Source organism: Marmota marmota, unplaced genomic scaffold (genome assembly GCF_001458135.2).
Source record: "Marmota marmota marmota unplaced genomic scaffold, marMar, whole genome shotgun sequence".
Lineage (NCBI taxonomy): Eukaryota > Metazoa > Chordata > Mammalia > Rodentia > Sciuridae > Marmota > Marmota marmota.
In genome coordinates, this window is record NW_026000075.1 from 7,131,400 (window position 1) to 7,157,976 (window position 26,577).

The 26,577-nt window shown below is 34.4% G+C and overlaps 1 protein-coding gene across 11 annotated transcripts in view; it reads right to left on the reverse strand.

Annotated features, from left to right (window-relative positions):
- Naaladl2 (N-acetylated alpha-linked acidic dipeptidase like 2) overlaps positions 1-26,577 on the reverse strand; it is a 1,175,859-nt gene that overhangs the window by 22,204 nt on the left and 1,127,078 nt on the right. For 9 of the 11 annotated variants that reach the window (XM_048814261.1, XM_048814264.1, XM_048814263.1 and 6 more), the window contains one exon: positions 15,439-15,637. The exons of 1 other annotated variant lie outside the window; for it this stretch is intronic. In XM_048814261.1, the coding sequence (XP_048670218.1) occupies positions 15,439-15,637 (199 nt within the window). Of the gene's footprint in view, positions 1-12,684; positions 12,793-15,438; positions 15,638-26,577 lie in introns of those variants that run through there. One more of the 11 variants, XM_048814268.1, reaches the window with a different exon arrangement.

The following is a 26,577-nucleotide window of genomic DNA, read 5'->3' on the forward strand; positions in this document are numbered from 1 at the left end:
TTTTTTTTTTTTTTTTTTTTTTTGTATAGAAAGAAACTAGACATGGAGAGATTAGTCTGCCTAACATCCACAGCCCTGAGGAGCAGAGCTGAGATTTATAAAAGCATACAGTGGAAAGGGTATTAATCCCAATATCTTATGGGTTTTTATACTTATGCTAAAACAATATTCCAACAAACATGAAACTTGAAATTCATGGCTCACACACAGAAAAGACTTCCAGCAGAAACAACAAAATAAACCTTTTCCAATCTTCCAGAGTATAGCATGTCCCAAACCTACAATAATTCACAGCTTCATCAATAAGAAAACTGCTTATAAATTTTCTTCCTTTCTTCATGACAATGGTTTCCTTTCAAACATCATGTTAGATGGGCAGAGATACTTGCCTCAGGGTGTTTTCTAACAAAAGCAGCAGTTTATCACAGACATTAAACCTTGTCCACCCACCCTGAACACTTAAAATCTATGTCTCTTTTAACACACCCATAGAGGGTTGAACTAGCAGAAACTTTTCCGAGCATAATAAAGACATTGTTCTAAAAGCAAGTAGGAACATAAAAAAGAATATGACCTTCAAGTATGTGCTTTATAACCTCTGACTCTTTTCACTTCTTATTCAATCTGTGTGAAATCCCTGCCTCTTTTGATAGATGAAAAAAAATAGGAAACCTCACTAATTGGGATTTTATCATTGTGAAATTCTTAGTCCATTTTCTGATGCTAAAACAGAATATCACAGACTGGGTAATTTATAAAGAAAATCACGTCTCACAAATCTGAGACTGAGAAATCCAAGATTGAAGGGCGCCCTCTTGTGAGGGCCTTCCTGCTGCATCTCAACATGTCCAAAGAAAAAAAGAGCAAGAAAGCAAGTGAGGGCAAACGGTTGGGAGGAAGAGAGCACACAGGTAAAAGAGCTCACATGCACAGCAAGACCACTCTAACTAACCACCCAGTCCTTTGATAAAGGCATTAATCCTTTCATAGGGGCAGATTTGCATGACCTAATCACTCTTTAAGATCCCATCTGCCAATACCATCACAGTGGAAATTAAATTCAGCACGGGTTTTGAAGGAGACATTCGAACCACAGTATAGACTTTGTTTAAAAAAATAGTAATAACAATAATCATAAAATATTGAACTATTTATTTTAAGCAAAATTGGCTATGAGTCCAAACTTCTGGATGTTAACTTTGGGAAAAAGTACTTCTTAATTTAAAGAGAGTCTAACAAGTAACTTGAAAGAAAAACTTCTAAGATAAAAGTGAGCAATTGAAAACAGAATGGGGAAACTGAGGCAACCCAAGTTGGGTACACTCCACCAAGGATGAAAATGGAGGGCTTCCAAAAGAGAGTTGAAATCCGAGTGGTAGTCTTCAATGATATGGAGATAATAACAGCAGTACAATGCTACATGAGGAAGGGGAGCCAATGCTACAGGCTTAAAAAATAAGTGGGTGAATTGGACATAACTTTTCTACACAAGTATGTGAACACATGACCAATGTAACTTCACATCATGTACAACCACAAAAATGGGATGCTAATTAGAATAAGTTATACTCCATGTATATATAATATGTCAAAATACACTCTATTGCCATGTATATATATATATAAAAAAGAACAAATTAAAAAAAGAGAAGAGAGAAGCCATAGAAAAAATATATATGTATATAAAAGAATATGTATATATATATATATGTGTGTGTGTGTGTGTAGATATATATATAATATATAATATATAATATATATATATATATATATATATATATATTAAAGTTAGATATATATAACTTTAATCCTACTTTAAAATGCAGGATTAAAGTAACCAGGTAAAGTAAACCAGGCTTTGGGAAAGTAGGTCAATGAATAAAGAAGGGTGTGGTAGTGTAAAAGAGTTGGGGAAAATGATTTATTTTCACATAGGCCTTAGGAATACGTTTTCAAAGCAAAAGGTAGAAATCACTGCAGCAACCAAAACTGATAATCAATGTGTAGAAATAGAGGTGGGAGGATTTTGGAAAATTGGTAGAGTAAGGTCAGGAGTGAAAGGGTTAAAGAACTGATTTGACCAAGTTAGTGTTGAAAAGATCATATTTTTATCTTAGAAGGACAAAAGAGGGTAAAAAATAGCAAAAAAAAATAATTCATAATTAATAAAAAGAAAGTTACTAAGCTAATTTGGTTAAAATATTTTCACCTCAATTTTAACATTTGCTCACTAGTGTTTACAGATAGGCACAGTGTGTAATATCCTGCACAAGCATTGCTCCAAATCTTCTAGCCCACAGGGCCTCCCACAATACTTACATATTATAATTTTTCAGCTGACCCTGTGTCATCAAAATAAACAACCACTATGGAAAGCAGTACGGAGATTCCTCAAAAAACTTGGAATGGGACCATCATTTCACCCAGCTATCCCACTCCTTGGTTTATATCCCAAAGACTTAAAATCAGCATACTACAGTGATACATCCTCATCAATGGTTATAGCAGCTCAATTAACAATAGCTAAACTGTGGAACCAATTTAGGTATCCTTCAACAGATGAATGGATAAAGAAAATGTGGTATTTATACACAATGTAATATTACTCAGTCTTGAAAAAGAATAAAATTATGGCATTTGTAGGTAAATGGATGAAGCTGGAGAATATCATGCTAAGTGAAATAAGCCAAACCCCCCAAACCAAAGGTTGGATGTTTTCTCTGATAAGCGGATGCTAATCCATAATGGGGTGGGATGGGGGAGAATGAAGGGTCTTTGGATTGTGCAGAGGGGAGTAAGGGGAGTGGAGCAGGTGTGGAGATGGGAAGGAGACTGGAATGAGACATTACTGTCCTATAAACCTGTATGATTGCACTTCCAGTGTGACTGCACCATGTTCAGCCAGAGGAAGGAGAAGTTGTGCTCCATTTGTGTACCATATGTCAAAATGCATTCTACTGTCACGTATAACTAATTAGAATAAATTAAAAAGTAAAAAAAAAGCAAAGAAGAAATGTCAAGTACTTTTATTCTATTTGTTTATCTCCATATTATCATTTGAACATGGATCAATAAAAAATTATTAGCAATATTTTTCATTTCTCTTTTTTTCATAGTAAGTCTACCATAATTCATTGTGCATTTTATATTTTTAACATCATAACTTGGACTAACTATATTTCAAATTTTTTAATAGATTTTTGTTGCTAATGGTTATCATATTAAAAAAACATAGATTTATAGATTCCAGTCACATAATTATAAGCAGTTCTTGCATTAAACAGTTAATTGAGATCCTTAAAAACTTGATTCATGATATTTTCCTATGAGCAATCCTATGAATCAAAATATATACTTTGTTTGTACTGTTAGGCTCTACATAGACATCTGATAATGGAATAGTAAGAAGCCAGGAATTTAAAATAGCATCCCGCTATTTAAAATATTTTCCTTAAATTTATTTTTAAATAAGTAAAAACTGAAATCTGAAATAATTGTTTCTCAACATTCATGTAAATAAAGCATTTTTATAGGCAGAATGTTGCCTCTATGTAGTTTTGCTTATGACACTACTGAAAACGAGCATAGCCTAAATTTTATGGTTTAACATTATAGTAGCCAAAAAAAAAAAAAAAAGCAAATAAATATCTTACGATCTTATTAAAGAACTTGAAGATTCTCTCCCAAGGTTAAGGCCTTGCATCACATAATTCAAGAAAGATTAAGGATAACCAATCATGTTATGAAAACCTGAAATACTAGTGTACATTGACAGATCTTTAATTGTAATAGCAAAAAGTGTAACACTAAAATGTACCATACATCATCAATGAGTAGAAATTTAGGGTACAGTTTGCTGCCTTGACCTTCAAGCTCCAACTATGTTTCAATCATCAAGAGTCCATAAAAACTATAATTTACAATCTTTGGAAAGAGACTATGTGGACACAATAAACCACATATTTTATATGGGATAAGAAAGGAAAATGTAGTTGGTCTCATGTGCTCAAATTCAAACTACTCAAAAAATTCACTTGCATTTACACATTGATCTTCAATGTGTGGCAAACACCTAATGTTTATCCTGAGCTCAGTTATTTATGATCTCATAGTGTGGGTTCATTTTTTAAATCTTAGATATTGGCCTAGAGATCTAAAGTGTTGAGGTCTCAAAGGTCTCTCAGCAAACTTTCTGCTGATTATAATGCAAACATGAATACCCCAGAACCACATGAAAATTAAAACTGCTCTCTCCTGTGCCAGAAAGGGCGAGCCAAGATAGGAATGAGTTTATGTATGCAGGGTAACATTCCTCCTTACACTGAGGTCATGCTCTGGAACACACCAATCAAATGGAAATAAGCTAAAAGAGCACTTGCAAAGGCAAATGACTTTGCACCGAGCTCAACAGACTGTTCATTAACAAAGGTAGAATATCACCGAATAACTGCAGCAATCACCAGCAGTTAGAGGTAATCAACAAAACGCAAGGAAGAAGAAAGAATGACAAAACATCAAACTGTTCATTTCTATTTCCAGTTTTTGACAGCAGCCTATTCATAGTTATTAGGCATAGGGCCAAGTGACTCAATGCTCTTTGAAGGCTTTATCGCATTCTAAGAGAACATGTAACTTTGATGACCTCAATCAACAGTGAAAAATGTTAAGTATTACCAAATTGATTGTGGGAAACATAAAACCTGATACCATTTAGGAAGCCTTTGTTGGGAAGTAACCTTCAATTTGTTCATTCCATCTTTGGAAGACCAGGGTCAACTAGTTTATAAGATCTTGCTTAAGACTTACCAACATGATATCTGCTTGGATCCTACCCCAATTAAAGAAAACAAAACAAAAAACTTCTCTTATCTCTGTTTCTCTGTAACTCTGATTTTTTTTTCATCTTATTTGGTTTGATGCCCAGAATGATTTTCTGCTTATCTATTTGATATTCCATTTTGGAAAAAAAAAAAACTGGCTATGAATCTGCTTTCAGAAAATATCTATTCTTTGTTTTTTTTAATTTCGTAGTTAAGAAAAAGAACAATGAGGGCTGGGGATGTGGCTCAAGCGGTAGCGCACTCTCCTGGCATGCATGCGACCCGGGTTCGATCCTCAGCACCACATACAAACAAAGATGTTGTGTCCGCCAATAACTGAAAAATAAAATGTTAAAGTTCTCTCTCTCTCTCCCTCTCTCTCTGCCTCTCTCTCTCTTTAAAAAAAAAAAAGAAAGAAAGAAAAAGAAAAAGAACAATGAGAAATGGGGCACATTCTTCAAAAAGTACATGTAACATTTGGTGACAAACAATATACTTTCTTTCCTCCAAAACTTTTGCATCAGGCAAGGCTATATTTGATTGGATTTTAAGTGATATTGTGTAAAATCACAATGAGTTAGTCTATCTTCAAAACTCCCTGGTGTAGCATATGTGAGCTTTGATTAGAAAGTGAACCTACTATGATTAGTAATAAAAAAAAAAAAAATTGGAGACTCTTTAACTGGCAAAATTAAGAGCTATTCCTTCCAAAAATATTTGGCCACATTTCCTCCCATTTCACATTATTGCACCAAGAGCCAATTACTATTTGCATGTAATTATTTCTGGATGAGAAAGCGAAGGCAAGGTGAATTTTTTTGTCGACGTTAGAATTAGCCAAATATAACCAGACAAATATGGACAAAATTTCTTTCCAAGAATATTCATCCACTTAACGAACTTAACAAGAGTTTTCTTATCTTGTCAATCATATTATTTGAGCAGAAATCAGCAGAATCTCTTTTAGACTCATTCCATCTACCTCATAGTGATTAAAATTCACTGCTCATGAGAAAGATGTTATTTTTTTTTAATTTCTCTCCTCATCTTCACTCTTAGATCTTATCCATCACAAAGTTTTGTAGGTTCTATATCCAAAATATTACAAATTCAACTGCTTTTTTTCTGTTCCCATTTCCACCAACATGATCTCTGTGATGGCTAATTTTAAGCCTCAGTTTAGCTAAGCTATGTAACACAGTCATTTGGTCAAGCACTAGTCTATATATTGCTAGGCTGATATTTGGTACATACCATTAACATTTACAATCAATCAGTTAACTTTAAATAAAGGAGATTGCCCTTGATGATGTGGCTGGGCCTTATCTAATCAGTTGAAAGCCAAAGAGCCTTCAAAATCCCCTACCCCCCACCATACCTAGAGAAAAAGAAATTCTGCCTCAAGATGGCAAGATAGTAATTCCACTTGAATGTTCACCCTACCTTTCTTGAGGTATTTTGGACTCAAGACTACAACACCTTTCCTATCCTCTACTATCCCCCCTCCCCTCCCCTCTCACCTTTTTTATTGAGAAAATTATNAGGGGGGATAGTAGAGGATAGGAAAGGCAGCAGAACACAACAGACACTAGTATGGCAATATGTAAATCAATGGATGTGTAACTGATGTGATTCTGCAATCTGTATTTGGGGTAAAAATGGGAGCTCATAACCCACTTGAATCAAAGTGTGAAATATGATATATCAAGAATTATGTAATGTTTTGAACAGCCAACAATAAAAAATTAAAAAAAAAAAAGAGAAAATACTTTAAAATAAAGTATGAATGAGAGAGAAAATGAAAATAAAAAAAAAAAAAACAATTACCAACAATAATATGAAAAAAAAATCAACATCTTGAGCCATCAAGGAAATGCAAATCAAAACTATATTCAGTAACTATCTTATTCAGGTCAGAATGGCAATCCTTAAGAATACAAATAACAATACATGCTGGTGAGTGCTGAGAGCCATAGCCAAGTAGAAATGACGCATGGCATTTTTGCTTGAAAGGTGACCCTGCTCAGGGATTAGGGTGGCTCCAGGTTTAGGGTGGATCCTGTTGGATTAGGGTGGCTCCAGGTTTAGGGTGGATCCTGCTGGGAATAGGGCGTATCCTGCTGCCTCAGGCGCTGGCTCCTTGATTTCCCATTGAGTTCTCCTGGGGTTCTGAGAGAATTGGTATGCAGAGCCCGGTGGAGGGAGTGTATTTTCCCAGAACGTGCGTGTAGAGTGCTGGTGAGAGTTCGGGAATAAAGAGTGGCTGTTTGAATCTACAAGGCTTTGTGGTGGCTCGATTATTTTGTGCCCAGCCAGACTGCGGCAGGTGAGGATGTGGGAAAGGGGAACTTTTATATACTCTTGGTAGTTTAAATTAGTTCAGCCACTATGGAAATCAGGATGGAGATGCCTCAAAAAACCTAAAAATGGAACTACCATATGGTCAGGCTATTTATCCAAAGAATCAAAGTCAGATGCTTGAGAGATACATGCATATACATGGTTTCTTTCACAACTCTGAAGTTATTGAATCAGAGTAGATGTCCATCAACAGCTGAGGGAATAAATAAAATGTGGAATATATACAAAAATCTAGTTTTATTCAGTCATAAAAAAGAAAAAACAATGTAATTTGCAAGAAAGTGTTTAGAACTGGATAGTATCATGTAAAGTGAAATAAGCTGGTCTCCAACAAGTACAGTAGTTTTCTCTCTTATGCAGAAGACAGAGGGGGAAATAAGGAGCAAGTGCATCTTGAATGCAGAAGAGAAACCATTAGGGTAGAGGAAGGAGATCAAGTAACCTTTTTAAGAGCACAGGAAAGATGCATAATGAAAGACTTAGAAGGCAGAAGAGAAAATTAATCCGTATCCCTCAGCAGTGGTTGAGGCAGGTAAGCTGGTGGCAGAAAGAGATTCATGGATTTTCATGGAGAGCTACTGGAAATTGGCTGCTTGAGAGCTACAGGTGACTAGCACTATCAAGGAGGGTATTGTTTCAGTTCTATAGTCCTTGATTTAAGAGACAACCTTGTTTCTTTGACTTTTATATCTCCAGCACTTTGAAAGCACATACAAACTTCTAATTCTCTCTACTAAGACTGTTTCTACTTTGAATTCACAGATTACTTTCTATTTCTCACAAAATAGAAAAATCTGATAAAGGCAGATTGAGAAGACATACTAGAACTCTGCCATATTTAACTTGGCGGTTTGTTGTATTTTTATAAGGATAACAATTATCTATTCAATTGAATATTTAGATCTAATTATAGACTATGAAATGAGTGTTTACCATTTCATCTTTTATTGTCCTTGTAAGTTTCCAAGTTGATGTCATTTCAATATGATTATAAATTCACAGACCTTTTTTTTTTTCCATTAGTGGAAAATGTTGTATTTTTTGTGTCCTTTGTAAACAGACTGGAAAAGTAGCACACTGAGACTAGTGATTGGCGGCCTGAGAAGGCCCTTCAGATGACCATGAGCACAGGGCAGTTATGTGTACATTTCTTCCTCAACTAGAGGAGCTCATGTAAACTTTCATTTCATGAAAGGATTCCACTGAGGGTGGGGTACAGAAACAAATATGACTCTATAGAACCATGCCTATTGGTTCTCAGTCCTTTCTGTCTCAATACACTATATCTACTACATATTTATTTACTCATGAAATAAAGATCTACTTCTTATAGGAAGAAAATGACAGTATTAATAATTTAGCTATTGTTAAGAACAAAATAATTCCTGAGCATTTGATCCATTAAACATGTAATCTATGAGTACTTTCATTTTTAGCAAAAGGAGATGTTTTGTGCTTCATTGGTTACAAAGAAAACACTGAGCATGATCATTTCTCTCAATTTTCTTTGGATCATATTAAATTAGTTAGATGATTGTAAACATGAAAATGCTGTGTTGATGATAGTAAAATCAGATAACATAAAGGAGAGAAAATCATGTGGTAAAATCCTTAATGTAGAACCTGGATTTTATCATTTATCTACATTCAATGAAATCATTATTTCTCTGAAATGCATTGAGAAGAAATCAGCAATAAAAAACATCATAATCAATTCATTATTAGCTTTAAATATTTTCACAACTAATATTTCTATGAACTTACAGATACACTGCTTTATAATCTCTTACATAATTGTCTAAAAGAATAACATGGAAGACAAGTGGAAGATTCTAGGGCAACTTGATTAGTGGCCCTTTTGGGTCTCAAATCTACATCTCTGTCCTAAAATACAGTTATTTAGGTTTGAAAAAAGTATCCAACTATGATATATGAGATTTATCAGAGAAATTTCCCTACCCTTGCATCTGGTTTATGGAAACATAAGGGGTAGAATAATATTGGGGGACAAGGCAATTTTAATGATTTGGGACAATAATGCATATATTTTCCCCAGAAGCAGGGTTAGATTTGGCACCTCACAAAAGCATTTTTGCAATCATCAGGGTTAGAAGATGCAATTCCACAAGTGTAGAACTAATTAAATTTAATGAGCACCTAAGAAAATTGAACTTATACAATTTTTGACTATATTAGCAAAGTCTAAAATTTTTACTGACTTCTGAGTAAACTACCAAAATTTTTGGTCAAATACTAGGGGTGACTATCTAGTAGAATTAGCAGTGGTTTTAAAGCAAACAGTCCAGGTTCAAATTTAATTTTTCTACATATTAATTTTCCCAAAGCCTCAGTTTTCTCATCTGTATAAGGGGAAACTAAAACAACCTGACAGGATTGTTACAAGTGTTATTGACAATATGCATATGCAAATGTACAGCAAAGCACCTGGTACAAGTAAATCACCCTTTGTGACAAGAATCATTATTATTATTAGTCTTTTTTTTTTAAAGAATTTTTTTTAATATTTATTTTTCAATTCTCAGCGGACACAACATCTTTGTTGGTATGTGGTGCTGAGGATCGAACCCGGGCCGCACGCATGCCGGGCGAGCGCGCTACCGCTTGAGCCACATCCCCAGCCCCATTAGTCTTAATATTATTAAATGCAACATGAAATCCAATTTACACTCCCCCCCAGATTGGGAAATGTGTCTTGACCTGCTAATATGTCAAAGATAGTGTTTCTCCTCACCATAAATGGAAAGAAACCTCAAACCTGAAAGAGCTATTTTTACAAAATCCAAACAGAACATGTACATGAGTTTCTATTTTGATAGTGGCAGACTGAATTTAAGACTAATTACGCTTATAAACTGATCAATCTCTTTTAAAATAAGGGGATACATGTCTAACCAAATTGCATCTGAATATTTTCTGTCACTATGGTATACATGGTTTATTTTAATGTTAATAAAAAGAGAGATTATAAAAGATTAGGCAGAATTTCAGTATGTTAATTTTGTTTCTCTTAAAACTCAGAATTTTATTTTTTATTTCTTTGCTCCTTATAGAAGTGGAAACTTTTAAAATATTAAAGGGATATGTAACTATAAAGCTAACATATGCACTTATTCATAAAAATGTAAAAGGGAATGTATACAATGAGCATCAATGTAAAAATTTTGTGTACAAGCCAGGTCTTCAACCTCCTTTTGGAAATTTTACATTGTGCAGACAATGATCCGTATTCATACATAGATTCTTTTGTGCAAATGGTGGCTATTAAAAATATTTTTAAAGCATTATGGTAATTCTTAATCACTAGTTATTTTTTTCATAGCCTAAAGAAATCAGAGGCATTGCTGATAGAATTAATGACAAGAGAAACAATGGTGAGATTTTAGTTCCATTCAGACCACCCACACCTCACTAAAAGAAAGAGTACAACCCGAACAAAGTAGTCATTATCCCAATCAAAAACTGAACATAAGGTTTTATTAGTACTTACATAACTAACTCTTATTAAAACACCATGAAAACTGTATAATTAGATCATTGTTATTCTGAAATGCTTGGGGGTTTGGATTTTCATATCTTAAATTTCTTAAAACCAAATGTATATACTGAATGTATAGCTAGACACCTGATCACAGGGTTTCTGAGAAATGTGTTTTTTAAATAATTCTGTGTAATGTCATTCCTTGACTAAATAGTTCTAATATTTTTTTAAAACAAAGTTTGGTAGCTTATGTGTTTGAAAACTACTTTAATGGATTGCTTGGTTTGTTTATTCTTAGTTCAAGGCAGAAGCATCTTGACATTTACACTGCTATTTTCCTGCTTTCAGGGATTCTAACAAAACAAAAAAAAAATGCCTTGACCTGGATTAGCTTGAAATGGTCCTCTGAACTTTCACAAGGCCATTTTGGCTATCTCCAAAAGAATGTACTTTATCATAAACCTGTTGCCACATCTTTCATAAGGATACATGTATAGGCACATGGACATAATGTCCCTCAACTTACAAATAGTCTGTGTTCTCTAAGTCACTGATTATAGCCATCTTTGTGTACGCTGATGTAACCTTGGAGAAATAATGTTAGAAATATAGTTACTTAGAGACCCCTGCAGTCTACTTAACCAAGATGTAACTGAAAAAATTCAGATTTTGAAAGAAGAATAGGATGATTTTATAACTTAATCAGTGGATTTCTTTTAGAGGTAACATTTAGACTTTAATTCAGTTTTAATGATGGAGCTTAAGATGTTCACTTTTCTAAAAGTACCATTTCTTCCTGGTACCCATTACTAGACACTGGCTCATGTCTGCTTCCTTCTCAAATTCCTACATCCTTCAATTAGAACCACTGCAATGGTAAACTTTGATGCTTCTCCCCCAAACCACATCAAATATCCTAAACTTTGGTAAAATTCTCTTAAAATTCTGCCTAACCACAGTTGATGCTGCAGAAATGTGTGAGGGTGGGGAGAAAGGGGGATAGGAAGGAAGAGAAATTATTTCTTTCTAATTGCTATCCTTTAAATGTGTAAACATAGTAAATGTGTGATCTTATGCAGATATTCTACCCCAATGCATGAATATGAGTTCATATTGCTATATCTAGGACCCATATATTTGGGCTGCCTATTAACAGAAAACCTTTACTAATCATTTTTGCAGAAAGCAGTTTTGAAATCCCATGGTTTCTAGTCGAACATTTAAAATTTTCAAATCAAAAGTCTCTGTTCCCACTCATTTAAAATGAAGGAGCTGGTAATATTTAACTTTAACGACTATATAGACTGAATGTATCAGTGAATGAAAAAAAGGAAATAATAGATACAACCTCAGCCTCAAGAATGCATGCCTGTAAACCTAATAATTGATGACAAGGCCAGGAATCTTGCTGAAATTTGCTAAAATAAGCTAGGAAGAATACACACACACGACAATATTTCAATCACAAAATGGCTGATGCCAAATTCTAAAAAGTAGTTCCAATTTTAAACATTAATACATGTAACAAAATCTGTCTCAGGAAACCAAAATGCTTACAGTGAAATTCCCTGAACACTTTAAAAAATGGTTTTTAACCTCTTTTTTTTTAAAGTAACTTGATTTATTTTAGAAGCTAGTATATTCAAATAATCTGTTTACTCTTTTTTTTAACTCCATATTTAATTCCATCCCCTCTCTCCAATTTTTTTTTTTTTTTACTTTCTGTGGAATATGGAAACCTCTCAAATTAGCAAATGTTTACTAATGGAAAGCAATATATATATATTTTTAATATTTAAATGAAATATGTACCTCACTATAGTGATTCTGGTGGTAAAGAACCTTTTGTGTCATTTAATTTAAAAATATCTCTCCCTAGGCATTGTGGAAAAGAGGCTTTGGAAATGAGAACACTAGATAGTCAGGAATAAAAACAGCATAATGATATACAATTATTTTATTTTGTAATTATGAATTATTATTATTATGAATCATCTTCTCACATCTTATTCTCATTTCATCTCACTTTATGTTAATATTAACAGCCTATTGAGATTTTCTGTTTTAGAGATGAGCATCTGGTTCTCATGTACTAATTAGCTTGCAGGTCATCTGAAAGGAAAAGACACATTTTAATGCTCAAACGTCTTCTCACTTTTGCAAATCCCAAGCACAATGCCCTTTCTCCACTATCACTTTTCTTTTTTAAATATTTTTTTAGTTGTTGAACCTTTATTTTATTTATTTATATGTGGTACTGAGAATCGAACCCAGTGCCTCACCCGTAGGAGGCAAGTACTCGTCCACTAAGCCACAACTCCAGCCCCTCCAGTATCACTTTTATATGGCATTCTTAATTCTGAGAGCTATTCTACTGGGAACTAGTAAGATGCTGCCGGCAAAAGGCAATATTAAAACTACATTGTGTGACCAAAGAGCAGAGGCAAGTCAATGAAGAAAGGTGGAGTCTAAACAATGTGCGACAATGGAACATTTCTGTGCAGAAAAAGAAAAATTTTGTATATAAGCCAAAACTTATATACAAAAATAAACTCAAAACTGATTATAGACCTAAGTGCAAAACACATAATAATAAAACTTCTCGAACATAGCGTAGGAGAAACTCTAGGTAACCTTGGGTTTGACGATCACTTTCTCAATACAATGCAAAAAAGCATGATGTGTGAAGGGAAAACCAATAAGCTAGATGACATTAAAACTAAACAAACTTTATATCAGCAAAGATATAAAAATCTCTTTATGAAACATATATCCGATAATAGGATGTTATATCCAAGTTACAGGAAAGATTCTTAAAATTCAACAACCAGAAAACAAACAGCTCAGTTTCAAAAAATGGACAGACTATTGCAACAGATATTTCATTGCTGAAGCTACAGCGATAGAAAATAAGCATATAAAGAGATGCTGCAAATCATGTGTCATAGAGAACTGTAAGTTCAAAAGAACAGACCAATATACACCTATTAAAATAGTGCATTCCCAAACCACTGTCAATACCAAATTTTGGTGAGAATGTGGAGCAACCAAAAGTGTCATTTATTACTGATGAGAATGTAAAATGGTAGAGCCACTTGGGAAGAAATTGGACAGTTTTCTTATGAAGCTAAATATCAGTTGATCATATGATCTAGCATTTGAACTCAGGAAAAGAATGTCAGATATGTATCCCTTTAAAAACAGTAGCAAAAGTTTAGCACAATATCAAAATATTTCACCATAAGTTTTCATCCCTAAAGTTTGTTATATGAATCAGGACATTTCATAATCAACATTTCAAGGCCTGTACAGCTGGGATAAAATGTACTCTGTTATAATATTACTCACAGAAAAAAACAATACCATTTGTTTACTCATTATTAACTCAGGGGCAGCAAATACTTACTTTTCTATGAAAAAATACATGATAAAGTAAATTAAGTCCATACATGTTATTGAAGGGGTAAACAATTTACTAGATGGAAAACTTAGTTTATAGAGGTGTCTTTTATATCTAGTTTAGGTGCCAGGAAAAACAAATGAGGAGAGTTTACTATTTTGTCATATATCAAATATACTCATCTTGTATGATTTTTATTAGCCTCTAAATTTTTCTTAATAAATTAAGAAAATAGAAAAAAATTACTAAATGTATCCCAAAACATAACGTGCCTAATCTGCTAAGGACTTTTTAATAAAGCTGGATTTAATGTGGTTTGATTTTTCTCTTTAGTTCTTATTACATCTACCATCACTGCATTTTATTTAATTACTTTGTTCTTTCTGTTTCCCAATCCTGCACTAGAAGAACCTGTTTAAAAAAAAAAAACAGGTGTTTTTAACGAGGTGAATGCTACATCTCTGATGCTTTTAAAGAATGCATGGAGCATACGGTTCCTTTAAAGTATTTTAATAAGTGACTATTTTCCAAAGTCTTACTGGGTCATAGTGTTAGAAGACATTATATAAAGGCTAGGCATGGTGGTAGATACCTGTAATTCCAGCAGCTCAAGAGGCTGAGGCAAGAAGATCTCAAGTTTGAGGTTAGCCTCAAAAATTTAGCGAGGCCCTAAGCAGCTTAGTGAAACTCTGCCTTAAAATGTAAAAAAAAAAAAAAGAAAAAAAAAAGATTAAAAGGACTGGGGACATAGGGTTTAATCCCTAGTACCTACATTTTTTTAAAAATGGATATTATATAACTATGAATTTTAAATGTAAATTTGAGTTTAAAATCATAAAGAGAAATTATCAAACACCAGAAATATGAAAAGCTTTTTTTTCAATAAAAGGATTTCATTTTACTGTCTCACTTTATAGACATAGAAGTTAAGATGTGGAGAGAGCTTAAATGCTTGTTGGATCACAGAACTTTTGTCCTAAAAGCCAACATCTTAAAAACCTTGTGTTACCCAAATATTCAGATGCTTAAGGCATCCAGACTAGGATGTAATATCCACAGAGCTTTAATTCTGTTTGCTTTTTTCAGTAGCCATATCACATTTGACTGATGCTGAAATTAATGTAAAAATATTCTTAGTTATTTTCTATATGGTTACTGTTAAAGTAAGTTTTCTTAATTTTCTATTTTTACATTTGAACTTTTCTTTGGCAGAGGGATAGCCTTCAAATTGTAGATGTTACGGCCTCATAGTTTTTTTTAAGTGTCGTGTTCACAGAAAATACATATTTTAAAAATTAAAACAACTTAATCTAGGGCAAAAATCAATAAATAAATACATTTGGAAATAAATATCCTACCTATAAAAACCCGGTGGCACCTGCTGCACCAGGAAGCTCTTCTCCATGTCTTGGAGGATGTCATTCAGCATCCGAACACGGACAGGAGCTCTCTCCTTGGGATCATTAGCAGGTCGCATTTCATCTGACTGAAAGAGTTCAGCACTCTCCCGCAGTCCTGATGCCAAGGCTAGCAGGTGCTGAGCATTGGGATGATCACCTGTGGAAGATAAATGAGCCATCTCAGAAGAGACATACTCAAAGGAGCAAAGTCAACTTCTGCCATTGTGACTCTAAGTTGTAAACCAGGCAGACCACCAAGATGAAGTGTATTGTCTGTGACAGTTCACTTTTTTTCCCTGTCACTTCATAAAAAGGAATGTAGGTATTTGAATTTTGCCCATCACAAGGAAAAGATTCCACATCAATTAAACTTTGATAACGTATTCATTTTGCCAAAAGTGTTGTCTAACCTAGTTTTCATAGTCTACTAAATTAAGGTTATTACTACCAGTCATAGTAGCAGTCAATAGATACTGATTGTGGAGAGATTGCTATATTACAGACATTACCTTGAGCACTTACTTAATTATTTTATTTAATATTTACCAAACCTTGCATTGTCAATTCATCTTATTAGAACCTGAGAATGAAGTAAGGTAAGCAAATTTCATAGGTCATCAAGTAAGGTAGTAACAGTCCAGAATTAGAAGCCCAGTTTTTCTGATTCAAGTATTTACACTTACCATGGAGTATTCTCTATTAAGAGAAACTATCCCAGTATAGTGTCAGTTTTGTTTTGATTTGCTTTTGAGAATTGTTTTGATTTCTTTTACTTGTTTTGCAAATTACTGAAAGTTATTCTTATGCTAATGGTGATTACAAGAGGTACACAAGTCACTCCTTTGATTAAGAGAAAAGTAGCAATATAACTGTAATGGACCCTGAACCCTGGAGACAGTCCACCTGACACTCCTTCTTCACCCTATACTATTTGAGTGATATTGATAAAGTTACTGAGCCTCACTGTCTTTAATTATAAAATGAAAGTAATGATAGAACCTACTTTTAGATTTGTTATGAAGATTCAATAATTAATAAATATAAAGGATTTTCCCTACAGGCAAGCAGTTCCCAGCTGATTTGTATTGAGACATCCTTTAAATCTCTTTCTTTTGTCAGGGGCATTCCTTCATTCTCTTCCAGACATTCCACCATATCACTTAGTTTTTAAGTGAAACAAAAGGTGGTGTCATTCTCAGGAGACTCGGGTACAAGTGACTCCAACAAGGTCAGCACATCACAACAGAGGATTATTTCAAGGAAGGGTGATGAATGAATATAGACCGAAAAATCTAAGTTGGCAGTCTGAGAGTGTGACAGTGAGACAGGCAGATGGAGGGATTTGAGGAGGTCTGATGTTGCCTTCATTAGGGAGAGTCCTGGATCAAAAGGACACATCATGTAAGTACTCTTTCCAAGTGAAATCCAAGAGATCACCAGCTCCCCAAACACTTCATGAAAATGCAGATCCTCAGGTCTGCTTAATCTTTCTAGGGGTACAGCCTGGGAATCTCCATTTCAATACGTTACTCCTATTATGCACCTTAAAATTTAAGAAACACTGCAGAAAGGTAATAATAGGTTAAGAAAAGGAAAATAAGTTTAGAAGTAGCACTGATGCATGAAATAGGTGAATCATAGAATAACCAACCTCTGACAAAATGATCTTTATTATTTCTCATTTAAATTTAATGGGGACTGTCAATTTCTTTAGAGTCCAGTGGAGTACTGACACTCAATAATTGCTTACTAAACAAATCCAATAATGCATGTTTAGAAAAAGTCTAATAATAAAATAAAATTTTGTAAATATATAATCATTTTGTAAAGGATACAATGAGATAAGATACACAGGCTGTGGTATAAGGAGCATTTTCAGAAAATATAATAATTGTTTTTATTATATATGCACAAACCTAGTAAAAGACTTTGGTAGAAGAAAAAAAGGATACCTGAAGCTAATATGTAACTCCCTGTTTACTGAAATTAATATGAGTAAAGTCACTTGTAGGAGTCCACAAAGTTTTGGCCTTTGATATTCTTAAAATACATTTCACATTCATTATCTTGTTTGATTTTACAACAAAACTTGAGGTTGCTGGAGCAAGTATTTTTATTCATTGTGCAAATGTAATCCCAAATATGTTGCTCAGAGTTATTTTATGAAGATTTTTCTTAAGTTATAATGATTCACCAAAGTTAATATATAGCGAACTTAGAGGGAGTATCTGTACAAGGAATGCATAAGATGAATGACTCACATTCGGAGTACACTGGAATTGAAAGACTGAACAACAGAAAAAACAACTTCGACATCCTTGAGAGTCTTCCATTTAAGAAAGAAAAATCTGTTCTGATCTAACATACTCTACAGAATTGAAGGCATTACTACTGAATCAAGTGAGACAAATTGTACCATTCTACCTTATTTAGCTTTAAATGAATTTATCTTTCATGGTGGAGCAGATTTAGAAAATTGACAGCTTCAGGAACTAGCTACTTCCAGAAAGAACCCTGACATAGAAACCTGCCACACACAGGTACAGTATGCATTGCCTCAAGGGTTAAAGGTTACAAATTAAAAAGCATCTCTGCTTTCCATGTTCCCTCAATCATTCTGATATATAAATAATTCTCCACATAACTCCTAGTATCCATTTCTCTGGCAATTAGAGCTTGTTTTTTTTTTTTTTTTTTCCTTTAAACAGGACCCAGAAAGAAATGCCCCCTTCTTCACTGGAGCTTTGGTGATCCAGAAGGACTGATCTTTTGTGCCCCTTGGGACCTGCAGTAGAATGTCCAATTTGTGAGGGAAGACATTGCTGTCTGATGCACTGTCATTTCCCTGACACTGAAACTGTACCAGGAATTTCATTCAACCAACAAGTGATTGCACTGTGTACTTTTATCATAGCATCAAAGCATTTGCAATATTTTTATCCTCATTTGCCTTGTCTCTCTTGTTTTCTTGATTGAAAAGAATCACACATGGTCAGCAAATGTTTTGTCTTTGCATTTTCAGATGCTTGCATAATAACTGTTCTATGGTAGTTATTTATTAAAAATTTTGTTGACAGAATGTTGAATTATAAGATAATGCCTTCTTTGAGATATATTATTATGTTAAACCATGTCCACAAAATCATTCAAGGGGGATGTTTGGTGCATAATGAGCAACAATAAATACTATTTAATTTACTTTCCTCCAACAAATCAATTGTTGGAAAAGAAAAGAAACTTAAAAGAGAAGAGGTAATTTAAGGTAATGAAAAATTAAACTAAATTGAATTAAAATATTCCTTACAAATAAGCTATAAAAACTAACATGTAAAATTTCACTTAAGGCATAGTGAATGTTGAATTCACAGAATTGAAGAGGCTATTAAAAGTTTAAGTTTAATAAAACAATAAGTCCATTCGACCAAAGAAATTGAAGTGGAAACTAGAGATTTGTCCTAGACAGGGTTATTTTTAAGTTATATGTATGGATTCTAAACACTAAGCACTTAATGTTCAAAGACAGATAAAAAGAGGCCAGTGAACATAATTTGTATCAGTGCAGTCTTGAATAAATTACTCAAATACTGTCCTTCAGTATATTTGGGGAAAATGATGGTTCCACTAAACACAGTAAAGGAGTGAATCTAGAGTGTTGGGATCATGAATTTACCTAAACATCAAACTTTTAAGACGAGCTCTTAAAAGTTCTAGGATTTTATCTACACTGAAGCATTGGAAAGAGGTTGTTTTATCTGTAAACAACAATATTCATATCTTACTTTCTTCCCTCAGTCTTCACCCTTCTAGTGGATGGATCTAATTCTTACATAAAACTTTCCTTTCATAGCTTATTATGGAGAGAATGGAGGTGGATATTATAAAAGAGACAATGGACACTGAGATGGATTTTGATATCTGAACAGGTCAACTCAGAAAAGACCTAAAGGTGTATTGGAGGAAACAAATCAGGGAATCCTCTGCCTTCCAGCCAACTTTTATGATTACTGCAGATCTTCCCCTCAAGACAGTGTGGTTCATGAGGCAGCAAGGTACGGTAGGAAAGGCAGATTCAGGCCTAACCTAGGACTTACTAAATGTATACATCTGGCCAAGACACAATGTCTCTCTGAGGCTCAGTTTCTTAATTTATAAATTGGACTTAATCCCTAGCTCAGTTCTGAGCTAGAGTGAGGTGGAAATGTCACAATGCCAGAAGCTTTGTAAAGTGACCTTGATAGTATAGCCTAGGTGCTTCCCTTGACTCAGAAGGTACTCCCAAAGTATCTTTCAAGTGTAGATCAGCAACTTCCTATCCACATATGACTTCCGGATAAGACCTTTACCTGCAGGGCTGACTGCATCCACTGAGTCACCCAGGTTCCCACCTGCCAGGGTCTGGGCCCCGTAGGCACCAACTCTCATCTGAAACACTTCACTGTGTGATGAGTTTCATTGGCATAAACTCCTGTGTATTATGTCTGTTTTACAACTTCTGACAAATTTATACCAGTCCTATTTTAAAGAGTGATTTTACTGTCTATTATTATGGTCTCTTCAGGGCTTTATACTCCAAAAGTTTTGGATTTTAGTTTATTTCTATTTCTCTATCTTTTGGTTCTATTTTGTGGCTGTAGTTTTAAAAACCCACTCGATTTCATTTTAAATTAAGAGTGAAATGTACTGGTCATACCCTAAAACTGCATTTTTATATCAAACAAACACAGCCTTTTTCTTTAAAGTATTTCGCAGTACCTATTCTTCTATGGATGAGCTTATCACAGTTTTAAAGGTGCTAACAATTGCACAATCACAGCTTAGACTTCACTGATTTATAGTGACAAGAAAAAGTATGATTTATGTTGCACATAATATGGTGGTTAAAAGCAGAATAGGAGATTATTTGGGGAGGAAAATGTATGTTATTTAATGTCATCTTCAAAATATCTTGTGGCATCACTAAAGAGAAGAGAAAAAATTGCCAATATGATTTCAGCCAGTGGAATCAACAGTCCTTCATTTTTCTACATTTTTCTATTCTTCATGCTGCCTTCTTTAGTATGAATCACACTGTATCACCTTGGCTGGTTAATAAAAGATGTTATACAAGCAAAACTCAGGTAAAGCCTGAAATATGTCAGCTGGTGGAGTATTGATACTCATAGAATCTAACACTGATTTTATAATGCATGTATATACAGGATATTATATACAGAAGACAATGGATAATTTGGCTAAACAATACAATAGAAATGCTTTTTGCAAAAATGCCAGATCAGCAGGTTTAGAAGAATTCAGGTAGCCACTTTCTTTTTAACAGAGTGACAAAAAATATTTCTAAATTTTTAAGATTTTCCAAAAATCTAGATGGCCCCAGCAAATGAAAATTTAGCAAGATTTCAATATACTGCATGACACGGGTTCTACCAGTCTGTCAGCCTGGTGCAGAAAGTGAAATTTGGGCTCTTTCTATCATTCATAGATGTCACTGTGATTTATTTGTGATTAAATGATCTAGTTATTGGCTGCTTTAGAAGAATGAGCCAAAACATTCTTATGAATTACATTTATGTGTAGTTTATTCTTACCATTGTCCTCCTGCAGCAGAAATCTGGAATTGTATGTTTAATAATATATGTGAGTTTAATTATGTATTGGCTAAACCAGGAAATAGAAAAAGACCAAAAAAAAAAAAAAGGAGCTAAAACAAAATTAATCAAAATGAGAGCAAGGGTATTTATGTCCTATTACAAGCCAAGATAAAAAGGTTGGTTTTTTGTTGTTGTTGTTGTTATTTTCTTGCTAGGGATCAAACCCAGGACCTTGTGCAAAAATATTTTTTATAGAAATAACTTTAAAAGTGTTGCCAGGGAGACAGCGTACATAGAATAATGGATTATGGTTCTATACTGTCATGGGCAAAGAAATTTATCCTAAAAATACATTTAGAGAGAAAAGTCATCAAACAACAGACCATTACTATAATGTAAGAGTACAAAAAATGATAACTCACTAGCAGCTTTCGATCCCCATACTGTCACATATAAGCAACTAAAAATGAAAAGCAAACTTGAGTGAGCAGGTAAGTAAAGGATGACCACAAAGAGAAGCTGACTGTGAGACAGAAGATAAATAAAAGAAGTAGGTTCCAAGGAGAACAAAAGGAACAGGGATCCTAGAATAATAATTAAGGGATGGTATGTGATAAAAATATGAGAAATGGTGTTGAAGAAAAACTTCCTTCTAGATGCAAATATAGACAATGTGGATAAAAAACAGATTCTCTTACAGATCCAATAGTCTCAAGTCCTTTTTTCTGAATTAGGTGTGGATTACCAACAAAGGCAATACAATTCTTAATAGAGCTGTACAGTTAGAATTCATACAAAATTATATTGAACATCAAGACTAAATTTGTTGTTAGAAATACTTTATCAGATTTCTTCATTAATCCAAGCAAGCAAGTTAAGATACTTCTCAGAGAATGCTTTGAAATACTTGTGACCTAAGAAGGTCAGTTTTCAAAATGCCAGTTCTGGTCCCAATGGCTACCCATCTAGCAGGATTCAGAATTCCCATGGGAACAAAGTCTTTCTTGAAGTTGTTTGGATTTCTAACAGAGTGCCTTGGGCTTCTTAGGGAGTTCAGAGCACGAGGTAAGCAGTGTACAGATCCCTCACTATCCATAGGACTGTGTAGAGTTGGAATTTGTGGTAATTAAAACCAAGATTGGAGACATGCAATTTGTATAGCATAGAACTTTGTTTTACCAGTTGGGAAATTCATTCTATATTACTCAAAAAGAAGATTAAATACAGTAGATGTGTCTATATCACTTGTGATTGTAGGAGTTAACAGTGACACTTAAAAGTTGAAACTACAAACAGACACAAAATGCTTGTCTTAGTGGTAGGATCACTTTGAAATATGTCCCTTCTAAAATAAAGTTATTGGCATTAATGAACTATCAGAGATAATAAAAAAAGAAAAAATCAGATCAAATCAGCATTGTAAGTTATTCAAAGAACAGGAGGAAATGCTGCCAATAACTATTTTACATTTAGTGAGAGAATCAGGAGGTGGCAACAAGCCATAGAATTCAAAATTATGTTTCTTGCTAAGTCTGGCTTGCACTAAATAAATGTATACAGAGTTAGATCAAATAAAAATTTATTTTCCTTTATTTGGTCATATACATTTTTATAATAATGCTAAATAATTAACATTCAGAATTTTGACAAAGAAAAATAGCAAATGTTAAACAAAAAGCATCAGAACTCTACAGTTATTATCTAAAGTGTTGGTTTTTGCTTAAAAAGCAGAGAAAGTGGGAAATAGTGAACTAAGATCACTTCTTAGTCTGCTTCAGGTTCGAGGGTATGGTTATACTTTAATTTTTTTCTTGATGCTTCCCTCTGACCCCGCAAACCAGTCCCAGTGCATTTCGGTGCAAACTTTTCTTTGTCACAAATATATCTGAAGTGTGTCAGTTACCTTTTCAGTTACTATTTATTCTCTATCTTCATAAACCCATATAAATATTCATTTTATATTATGTGTTTGGCATTGGCCAAATATTAAGAGCCAAGGTCACTCGTCAAAATGAGCTTCCAAGAATGACACAATAAATCAACTCAAACAAATTATTCACTGGTAAATTATCCTTCTTTCGGGTGGTTGTGAGAGCAGTGGAGAATGGTCTGCTGCTACTGTAAACTAGTGTAATAAATAAACAAGATGGCCGGTTGTCAAGGGCTAAAAATTACACTGTTGAAAATGCAATTGGGTTTCAGAGACCTTCATACTTATACTCTTTGCAGGAAGGAGAAACAGTATTTCATAGTTCAGCCCTTCAAGGTCACTTTTTTTTTCCTACTGTAATTTACAACTTAAGACTAATCACTGCTAACTGTCATAACAAACTAAAAAATATATCAACAACTTAAGTTTGTATTAAGCAGTAAAATTATATTCCAGTTAACACAATATGAAAACTCTTTTTAGATAATGACATTATCTATCATTGTAGACAAAAATGAAATATTAATTTAGGTGTTGGTAAATCCTGTCCATTATTCACAATTAGTACTTTAAAGTATTCTATTTTAGAAACAAAGTCATTCCAATATAATAAAAATAGAACAGGTGCCTACAATTTATCTAACATTTAAATAATGTTTGACCATGATCATTTTAATTCGGTAGTGATAAACTACAAAAATGTATCCTTTAAAGGGGATAAGCCATATGACTTTGATCAAATATTCATTCATTTCCAGGACATGGTAAAAGGAATTTTTTGAACCTATTATCTATTTCATTTTGTTTCAGTTTGCTTTTATTTTTTAAGATGGGCGCATCTCAAAGACTGGCCACATTTTCTGAGTGAAAGTGACAGAGAGACCCAAGGAATTTCACATCAAAAGAAAACAAAACACAGAAGGAACCAAAGGAAGAGCTCTTCACCTGCAGCAGAAGCAGTCTGTTAAAACAGCAAGAAGCCAAAGGGCTCCTGCTCATCCAACCCAGAACGTGCATTTCAGGCAGAGCCTCATCTGTACAAAGCAGTGCCGGACCTGGGGAGGGAATCTTTGGAGAAAAACTGAAGTCTTGCTTTTTAGTTTTGTCTTTTTCCTCCCATAATGACATGTTCTTGAATATAACTACTGAAGAAAAGCTTATCAACGTGGCCTCTTCTCAGGATATTTACTTTTTTGTTTGAGTCAAAACCTGGCTTTTGCCTATTGACAATGTCCTCTCAGATCTCAATTTCTCCCATGCGCTTCCTACCACAGGCCCTGGGAGGATATTCTGAGTCATTTCTAAGTTACTGCTCACAGTCGCTCCCTCTTCCACCACTTCTGTCTTAATTCTTGGCAATTTCAATGTCCATGTTGATATATTCTGGTCTTCATTTGCATTAGCCGGTTTAGCTTTCAAGACCACTTGCCACATTTCCCATGGTCCCACGCTGGCCTCGACGCTGTCATTGCCAATATCCATACTCTCCTTTTCCAGGGTCCCATTTGCTGACCACCCTTCCTATCTTACTAGAATCAGTTCTTTGAATTGCCCAATACCTGATATGGGCTCTTCTTCCTTCTCCCTGTCCTCACTCCTGCATAGACTCACTTTATTCTACCCTGTTATGATACACCACAAGAAACACTCCTTTGCATACAGTCTCAGTTGGATCTAACTAGTTTACTGTCCTTTTAGAAAAACCCTGGTCCTTGTTAAAGCTAAACCTCTTGGCTTTACGCCTATGATGGGTTTCAGGACACATTATCCCAAAGTTTGGCACCTTGACATTTGAGGAAATATCAAAAACAAGAAGGTCTCTCTGATCGTCTCCTACCACTTTCCCCCGAAGCAGGCCATAAAAGAATTCTCTGACCGTCCTATGAAGTAGGTTGTAAAACTTTCCAATCGAAGATGCCTTGCCTGTATCTGGAGGAAGAAACATTCTTATCCCTGAAGAGACAGGAATGCAGAGAATAATCTGAACAAACAGATCAGATCATAGGTAACCACCCACCCCCACAGTTCATTACCACGAGGCCATAACCTTCTGTACTACAATCACGATCCTATACAACTGTCTATTTTTCATTAAAATTAGCTTAAAAATATAAATATTTCCCTCTTTCTTTGGACCTTCATTTCTGAAGGCTCTTCTGTCATTTAATATAATATATAATAATATAATATTATTATATTAAATAAATCTGCTGGCTTTGTTCTTGTCAATCTGTCTTTCAACAACTATCAACATGGTGATGAGTTAAGAAAGAAATATTTTATCCTTTACACCTTCATCTTCATCTGAAGGCTAGAAGAAATGTATACTTATGCTGAATTACATTTATGATTACAGATTTCTTTTGGGGATTTGTTTTGTTTTATTTTTGGTCCTGGGGATTGATTGCAAGGATACTTTACCAACAAGCAACATCCCTGCCAGCATTTTTAATGTTTTTTTTGTATGGAGAGAGGGTTTCATTAAGTTTCTTAGGGCCTTGCTAAGTTGCTTAGGCTGGCCTCCAATGGATCATCCTCCTGCCTCAGCCTTCTGAATAGCTAGGATTACAGGTATGCTCTACCACACCTGGCTATATATTTCTTTAAATATCTATTTCTTCTGGACCCTTAGTGTGCCCAATAAACTTGTCACATTTTTATAGTTCTTTATTCTCCCACTCCCTTACAGAGCAATTTTACTGCTCTTTTAGACTGTAGAGACTTAGCAAGAGCTGCCCTCACCCCATAAAACCATCTACAATAAGCTTTGTGTTTCTGCACATGGCTGTGGATGCACTACTGTGTTCTTGCTTTGGGCTGAATGGTTATGTTCCCCCTGAGTTCATATGTTGAAATCCTAATACCCAATCTTAAGAGGTTGCGTGTTTGGGACAATGATTTCATCATGAGGGAGGCTAGAACCCTCAAAAATAAGATTAATGCTCTTATAAGAGAAGCCAAAGACAGCTACCTCACCTCTTCTGCCAGGTGAGGTTATAGAGCAAAATGATACCTGTATTGCTTTGCCTTCATCTTGGACTTCCAGCCTCCAGAACTGAGAGTGATGACATTTCTGCTGTTATAATTTACCAAATCTAAGGGACTTTGTTATAGCACCCTAAAGGGACTAAGACAGTTCTTAATTGAATCAAAGTCCTTTAAACTTATGCTTCCCCTTTTCAAGAAAATCAGTCCAGAAATTCTCGTTTTCTCTCTGGTTTGAACAAATTTTACCTACCCATTGTATCATTGTCATCAAAGTGAAAATCTGATAAACTTCCTTGGCTCTATAATTCTTAATAATTACATCACTTGCATCAATTTATTCCTACCCATTCTCCATTGAATCCCTTTTATCAAGCTTTGCTTATACCATCACCATCACTACCCAAAACAACAAAAAGGCATGAAAATGTCTGCTTGTTCTGATATCCCCAATGACCTCCAAATTGCTAAATACAGTAGTAAATTCTGTCTTCATATCATTTAGCCAATCAGTAGCATCTTCCATGGTCCATTACTCCCTCTTCTTCTTCTTCTTCTCCTCCTCCTCCTCCTCCTCCTCCTCCTCCTCCTCCT